The 8,259-nt window shown below is 41.4% G+C and overlaps 2 protein-coding genes across 4 annotated transcripts; both read left to right on the forward strand.

The window, feature by feature from the left end:
- The first annotated feature begins 1,953 nt into the window (after positions 1–1,953).
- LOC147433403 (uncharacterized) lies at positions 1,954–4,272 on the forward strand. The gene has a single exon (XM_086492079.1). It carries the CDS (start codon positions 1,954–1,956, stop codon positions 4,270–4,272), a length of 2,319 nt encoding a protein of 772 aa, XP_086348205.1.
- Positions 4,273–6,110: 1,838 nt separating this feature from the next.
- On the forward strand, positions 6,111–7,982 carry LOC147433404 (wound-responsive protein-like protein). Of its 3 annotated transcripts, none has more exons than XM_086492978.1 (3): positions 6,111–6,335; positions 6,464–6,566; positions 7,602–7,982. In XM_086492978.1, exons 1-2 carry the CDS (start codon positions 6,265–6,267, stop codon positions 6,534–6,536), a joined length of 144 nt encoding a protein of 47 aa, XP_086349104.1. In that variant the 5' UTR covers positions 6,111–6,264; the 3' UTR covers positions 6,537–6,566; positions 7,602–7,982. The 3 variants fall into 3 exon arrangements, 1 of the variants encoding a protein (XP_086349104.1); XR_015185602.1 differs by having other exon boundaries at positions 6,112–6,335; positions 6,464–6,619; XR_015185601.1 differs by having other exon boundaries at positions 6,113–6,335; positions 6,464–7,008.
- The last annotated feature ends 277 nt before the right edge of the window (positions 7,983–8,259 follow it).

Below are 8,259 nucleotides of genomic sequence, written 5' to 3' on the forward strand. Positions count from 1 at the left end.
AAAAAGCTAGAATATTGGTTAAGTTAGCAGACCGGCCACAGTAGGGATCCAAAGGAGGGAAAATAGGGATCCAAAGGGGGGGCCATCTGCAAAAGAGCCATGTGAAACAACGGGCTAAAAAGACCCTAAGGTTCAGCCCATTAAGACTTCCAAAATGCTAAGGTTCCAAAATTCAAAGGTTGTGTCCAAAGGTCAACCTTAGGGAAAATTGGATGCTTAGTGTGTGTGCCCAAAAAGTCTTTCTGCATCCCTACATGGGAGGGGGCGAGCCCCAAAGCTAGGGGATGAGAGAGAAAACCACACACACACACACAGGCTCCCTTTACACAAAGGGAATGAGGGACACATGTCAGCTCCCTAGGCCAGATGCCCACAAGGTGTGCCCAATTCCTATTGGAAGACCCTTGAAGTGGACCAATGAGAATTAAGCTAGAGTAAATCTAGTTTAATTAATTTAAAAACATTTAATAGAAGAAACCAATAAGAATTAAGTGTCCTAGAAGACTATTGGGCAGTCTCCCAAGGGGTCCAATGAGCATTCAGGAGCCCCATGGCTTGCCTGATTCCTATTGGCCAGGAGGCAAAGGGGTCCAATGAGAGTTTAGTTTAATTATTTAATTACCTAAAGCTCTCACAAAAGGGGAAAGGGGGACACATGTCAGAAGGCTATCACTTATGCTGCTTAATCCCTATTGGCTTGACCTGGGGAGGTCCAATGAGGCAAAAGCCAGCCTAACTTAGCAGCTAGGGCTCGCCCAAGAGAGAGAGGGGGCTGATTTTTGCTTGGCATTGACACACACACTCACATACTTGACCATGTGTGAAGGAAAAACACTCTATCTCCTCCCAAGCTTTAATGGAGAGCTCATCACCTACTCCAAGCTTGTGAGATAGAAGCCTACATCAACACTCTCTTGGCATGTGGATGCAAATCCAACCAAGAGCCAAGCTTCAATGCATGCTCATCTTCTCTACCAAGCTAATTACTAAGCTAAGCTATGCTAATATGAGTGATTATGTGAGGAGATGTACTTCTTTCTCGTAAGATACTTCTTTTTCCTCTCAATCTACTCTCATACCCTGCTAGCTCTCACCATCTTCGAAGGTGTGTGAGGTCTTGGGTCTGAGAACGGGGATAATTCAAGTTGTGTTTGATTAAGTGTTTTGCTTGGTGTATGAAGCTTCCATCTTCATTGCACTAGCTAGTCTTGAAGGAACACAAAGAATTGTATTGTACAATGTCTCTCTTGATGGGAGAAACCATAATACAAAGCCTTTTGGAGGGGGGACCGGCTCCATGCAAATCCGGTCCTCAACTGTTGTCAATAGTTTAATTGCTCTCTCTTTTGAAAGTATTGTCGATGCTATCTAACTAGGTGTTATGCTTTTTGTTGCTCTCTCCACCCAAGCACTCTTGTAATTATCATTAGGAATCTATTCTAATGAAATGCCCACTATGTTCATGCTAATTTCCGCTACAAATAAGATTTTAGGCCATTGAATGTTACAGGCATCGTACGGCCGAACTATGTGCTTCAAGCTTTGGTTGACCTATTGAGTACTCCCTTGTACATTGAGCATGGTGTTTCTATGGATATGTCTTGGTCATCTAGTTTCACAATCCATGCAGATGTGTGTCGCAGTCCACACCAAGAAGATGTTGAAGACGAGGATGATTCTACGGACACTTTGGTGCACGGTATCTGCTCCGCTCAACAAGTTGTGGACCATAATTCACAAGTTGCAAGTGTAGCGCCTTGTGAGGGATTCAACCCTCTGAGCATTTTTGATGATGAATCTTGTGAGGAGTTGTCATTCCCAACATTGTTTTTTGGTCAAAGAAGAAAGTATCATGTGTTGGCGAAGAAAAAATACCAAAAAGTAGCACAATGGGAGCTTAAAAACGTAGATGGATGATTTGCAAGCAACATTGAAAATTTGTTCTTCAAAACAATGAAAATTATTATTGCGAAAGTGCTTGGATCTATATGGGTACGCTTACGCAAGGGAAAACTTTGTGGCAAGCAATTACAAGAAAAAGATGTTCAAGCTAGCACTAACATAGACCAGCTACTTTCATCCGACCTAGGGTACCACGACTTCCAATCAATGCGCACTTCAATCGATTACAAGGTGAAGCTTAAGCGAAACGTGTTTGCAATGATTCGTCAGTTGGGCCAACCGACTTTCTTTGTAACATTTTCAGGTGCTGAGCAAAGATGGGACCCTTTGAAAAAATGTTTGTGTGCATTGAATCCTCATATTAAAGAAACAGATTACCCAACCAAGGCCTCATTCATCCGTGCACTTGTACGTTCTGATCCTATAACAACAGCGCGCTACTATGTCCATAGATTTCAAGCAATGAAAACAGAGTTGAAACGCAACAATGCCATCCTTGGTGAGTTGAGGGATTATTTTTTTGTGACCGAGTTTCAAAATAGAGGAAGTCAGCATGATCATGGATTGCTTTGGATAGAACATGCACCTCTCTTTGGTGTAGCGTCGGATAATGATACAATACATTTTATCGACACACATATTGCTACTGACAAGAATTTGTTGGAAGAGTCTCTTAGAAGTGTGCAAGCCCACTACCATCGTAAAACATGCAGAAAACGTAAAAGCTTTTGCTGGTTTGGTTTCCCACGTCCACCCTCCCGGCAAACTATGATTCTATATCCAGTCACAGTGGCGCAAACGGAGAAAAACGCATTGTTAGCCTACAAAAAGTGCATTGACGATCAATTGCTTGCTCTTGGACATGATTCAAAAGTATCATACGATGAATGGTTGACCTCTTTGGGGATGACTGAAGAAGTGTACATTAAGTCCCTTTCAGTGAGCATCACAGAGCCAACACTACTCTTGAAAAGACATCCAAAAGACATTTACACAAACAATTTCAACAAAGAGTTGTGTAATCTATGGGATGCAAACATTGACATTCAATTTATATTCAATGGCCATGGTGCTGCTGCATATTGCACATCATACATGACTAAAAACGATTCAACCACAAGCAAAACAATCAAGCACATATTGCAAGATTGCAAGAAGACAAGTGTGTCAACGTTGGATAGGTTGAAAAAAATTGGCGGTGCTTTGATCAATACACAAGAGATGACATCACAGCAAGCCACATACATTTCTCTTTCATTGCCTTTACATAGTGAGAGTAGACAATTCGTGTTCATCAATGCAGATTTCGAAAGCCAACGCACATTGTTGTTGAAAAGAAGAGCTACATTGAATACTTTGAATCCTGATGATTCTAACATTTTCTTTGACGATATTGTCACCAAGTACACCCATCGTCTAGACAACCTTGCACACATATGTTTGGCTGATTATGCAAGTAACTACCGGTGCATGCGTGGCTCTACCCGCAAGTCTAAGAACCCTCGAGTCATACGATATGCTAACTTCATTCTAGAGAAGGATGCAGAGAGACATTACCATGAGCTTTGCTTATTGTTTCTTCCATTTACGGGCGATGAGAAAACCTTTGAGACAAGTGTTGATTGTTGGAAAGATAAATTTACCACAAACTATGCAATTATAGATGACAATCGTCAAAAATATTGTAAGCTAGAACTTCGTGCAGCAACCTCAAACACACTTTCATTGCCCTCATCCTCAAGATCTAAGCTTGGCGAGTCATACAAATATGTGTTGGCACTTGATATTCAACCAAGCAAGCCCACTACAAGATCCTTACCAACATTTCGAAAATTGGCATTGTGCAACGAGGAGTATCACTCACTTGTGTCCAAGTTGAACATCGAGCAACGTTCCCTTTTTGATTACATTATGATTAGAAAACGCTTGCAACCAACTCAACCAATCCATCTCTTTTTGACTGGTGGTGCAGGCACGGGGAAAACTTTCACTTTGCAAACAATCGTGCAAGGCTTGATTCGTCACTACAATGCCTCCCTTGAATTAGATGTACATCTTCCCTCAACATTGCTAATGGCATATACAGGAAAAACAACTTTCAACCTTGGAGGGACAAAGATTTACTTAGCATTGCGTTTGCCCCTTGTCTTCCAACCAAATGTTTCTCTTTCTTCTGAGAGCCTTATCGAATTCTCGCAATTGTATAGAAACCTCAAGCTTGTTGTGTTTGATGAGTCATCTTTGATTGGGAATAGACTCTTGCGTTTCATAGACACAAGACTGCGATCAATTAAGCACAATCACATAGAACCATTCGGTGGTCTAGATGTCATCTTCTGCGGTGACCAGTGTCAGGCAAGCCCAGTTTGAGATCGTTGGATATTTAGCGAGCCACAGGATTCTATGCAACTGCTCTCGCCTTCATTCTGGCTTACCTATATAAAATGCCACGAGCTTACGAAAACAATGCGTCAATCAGATAATGACTTCATTGCCATTCTCAATAGAATACGCAAAGCAAAACACACAGCCGAGGATTTGTTGCTCTTGAATACCAACCATACCAACAACGTCTTTGACAAATTGACAACACCCCATTTATACTTTACCAACAACTTGAAAGACTCACATAATCAACTTGTTTTTGAGGAATTGCCTACTCACGCATACATAATCGATGCGAGAGACAAGCACCATAAAACTTGCTCAAAAAAACTAGTTGTTCCAAACAACCCACAAAACACAGCAGGATTGTCTTCAACCTTGGAGCTCAAAGTAGGAATGATTGTCGAGCTTTGTGGTGGCAATATTGATATTTCTGACGGTCTTGTGAATGGCGAGATGGAATTTTGAAGCTTTTGGACAATAAAGCTAACTGTCCTATTGCATGGATAGAGTTTTTTGATTCCTCAACAGGCTGCAAACAACGACATGTGAACCAACACCTTAATACGATTCCCATTAGCCCTCAATGGACACCAATTTTTCAAACAACAAAAGAATTTCAAGTTGGTAAAAATGCATTGAACAGTGTCTCTCGAACTCAATTTCCAATACAAGCAGCAAACGCACGCACTATCCATAGGTCACAAGGCTTGACAATGAGCATAGTAGCCTTTGATCCAACATCAATAAACTCACATGGATTGGTTTACGCAGCTCTTTCCCGCATCAAAGATCCATCAAACCTCCACATTCTCAATCCAATTCATCCAGCTCAAATCAAAGTCGACAAAATTGTGCTTGATGAGCTTGACTGCCTCAACAAAGATGCCAAATGGGAATATTTGACAAAATTTTCATTCGCATATAAACACACACATCATATCATTCAATCATTAAACATCGTTTCTAGTCACAAATATCTCAAACATATCAAAGAGGATTTCAATTTTACAAGTTCTGACATTCTATGCCTCCAAGAAACAAAGCAAAAAAATCCTTCCAACGATCTTGCACCAAAGTTTCATCATGTCCATTACCACAGCAAAATAGGTGTTTCAATCTACTACAAGCCTAGCATCAAGCTCCACTCTGCAAAAACATTCCTAGCTCCAAGAATAGAAATCATTCAAGTTATATTAGCCATTCATGAACACTTTGATTGAGAAATCATATGCGTCTACAAATCACCAAACACATCTTCAACCGCGTTGGTCACACAACTCTATGACACGAATGATTGTCATCATGGGAGACTTTAATGTAGACAATGAGCCCACAAATAATCAATATTGTTACTCGGAGGAGAAGCTCCAAGTACATGGCTACACACAACAAATTCATGATGTGACCACTGTGTACAACTCAAAGCTCGATCATGTTTGGCTTAAAAATCCTCCTGTCACAGGCACACGGTTTTGCTTCTGGTCCGATTATTCATCCACACATCTAATCATTCCTAAATGATTCTTATACCTCCCTCCCTCCCTCCCTTTTTTCCACCATCTCTCCCTTCCCTCATCCTCTCCACAAAAACAAACCATGTTTTCATATTCTATGCCTACCTTTATCCTCAAAAGGACGAAATTTTGCTACTCTTCAACCCTTCATTGAGGTCGACATTCTATATTGTAATTTGCTAATCACTTTCTCAACCAATGTGACTTCTGTCCTTGCGCATTTGTGTTTCCCTTCCGTGTTCTCAATTTGTTTCATCTATTGGTAAGCCTTGTGATTTTATCACTTGTTTTCCTCTTGAACTTTCCCGACATGGGAACCAAAAAAGAAAAGAGAAGTGCAATTAGAGAATTCTAGGACCAACCATTTCCTGAAAACCCTAATTTCGCGAGCGATACGCAGTACGCAATACGCGAAGCTCACAGAGATCGGGAGCGAGCAAGCACGAGCAAGACGCCAAACATGATTTACGACGTGAACTCAGCGCATTTCCGTTCCTTTCTCAGCCAGAAGGGGGGTGCTGCAGACAGGAGGTATGGCTTCTCTCTCACAGAAACATCGCTTCTGCTCCTTTGTGTCTTAGTGCTCTTTCACTCACACACACACACACACACACACACACGCACACTCACTCTCTCTCTGTCTGGATCTTCGTGTGCAGAAAGAACGAAGAACAGAAGCCCAAGGAGCAGAAGCCCAAAGCCAATGAGAACAAGCCCGTCATGAACGAATGACCGAAGGAAACCTGCTCGACATGACTGAAGGTGCCTCTACAATGAACGTGTGACAGGAAATTGTACTTTTCATTACAATGAAGGTGGCTATGGATCCTTTGTCTAAGCGAGGTTTTTGTGCTTTATTGTACTCTTCCGATCCTGAGGAGGGTTCGCCGCACATGGTTTCGTTTTGCTCAACTTGTGTGTGCAAAAGCAGATTTTCTACTTCGTTAGGGGCTTGAAGATAGTCACTGTTTTCGAATCATGCGTGCAGGTGTTGATTGAAAAGGTGTATTGATTGGTGCTGTGTAGATTCTATAAGTTTTGAAAATAGATTTGTCTTTCATAATGTTCTCTATTGTTGTTCCTAAGGTAGGTGCAGTTATGGTGGTGGCTTCTTGATATTCTGTTTGGTAAATTTACTTCAGTCATCTTGTTCTACCTTTTGGAGGCACTATGAACCTCCTTGTCGACAAGGCGGAGGCATACTGTAGGTTTTTTGCATCCCTTCTTGTGGTGCTTTACCATTGTTAGCGCCCCTTTTTTACAAAATTAGTAATCGCATTTGCTGCCACCCTATAAGTGAGATAACAATGTCCTATACCGAACCTTTATGATGTCCTCTTGCGTATCCATCTCTCTTTATTGCGTGAAGGAACTGCCCACAATTTTGGAGGCTTTTCGCCCCCACACTTATGCATGGTGAAGTCTCAGCAGGGTCTCATTGAAACATTCTGGTATTATCATGACACATCTGGGGCCGCGTGTGAATTTTTTACCCTGTCTCTGATTGCGGTCTGTTTTTGTGCCATGCTATATCTATGTAAGTGAATGTCTGGGTCGGTCTGAAGAGCCTAGTGGAATGCAGTTGGCCTTACATGATGTCCTACATGATGCCCTATATCATTTTCGTCTTGCAGGACCATGGAGTGTACTTACCTTTTTTTTGCTGGATGGTTGTTCTGCTGCTTGGGAAGATCTTTGTGCCATTTGCTAGATTTGTATGGCTAGAGAGGCGTGAGACCTTGTGTTCTGCATGCAAATTGTGCTTATAGGACTAAGGAATGCATCTGTTTCGCGCAGATATTCTGTTCCTCTTGGTAATATAGCAAGCAATAAAAATATAAGATGCAGAAGCCTCCATGAATTTGCTGACCTTGATAAGGCATCTACAACCAAGGCATCTGCAACCAATGAAGGGCATTCATAAGGAGAGAGACAGCGACCGAAGCCAGATAGAGGGATCTTTACCTAGTTTCGTTGGAATTATATACTGTGTGCTGAAGTTTGCTTGAATTAGAGCAAGAGTTCCATGGAGGTGCCTTGCAGGTTATTCTCCCCAAACTTTCTCTCCTAACATCGCCCATTGTCTGGATGACCTGGAAATGGGAATTAACTGTGATTTGTAGCAGAAAGATGTTGTAAACTCTTTTTTTTTTTAACACGATTGCTTGTCTGGGCTTAGGAAGTGCTTTGTGGACAATGTTTGTGCTCAATTCGTTCTTACTCTTTTTAATAAAAGTAAATCAAACTTGCTAATCTGAACTTGTTATTTTGTTTCGTTCCACTTTGCTGTAGCAGGAGAACTTTTGTCTTATCAGGGCTTGAATGGCTGGTAGTTGTATCAACCTTCAGTTCTGCCTAACAATGATATATTATATGGTGCTAATTTTGAAACCTGACAATTTCCTTATTGTCTTTGTAAGAACAAGTCATATTTTAAGATGCATATTTTGTGGAG

The sequence above is a fragment of the Adiantum capillus-veneris genome, chromosome 20 (genome assembly GCF_014529385.1).
Source record: "Adiantum capillus-veneris isolate H3 chromosome 20, ASM1452938v2, whole genome shotgun sequence".
In the NCBI taxonomy this organism is placed as follows: Eukaryota; Viridiplantae; Streptophyta; class Polypodiopsida; order Polypodiales; family Pteridaceae; genus Adiantum; species Adiantum capillus-veneris.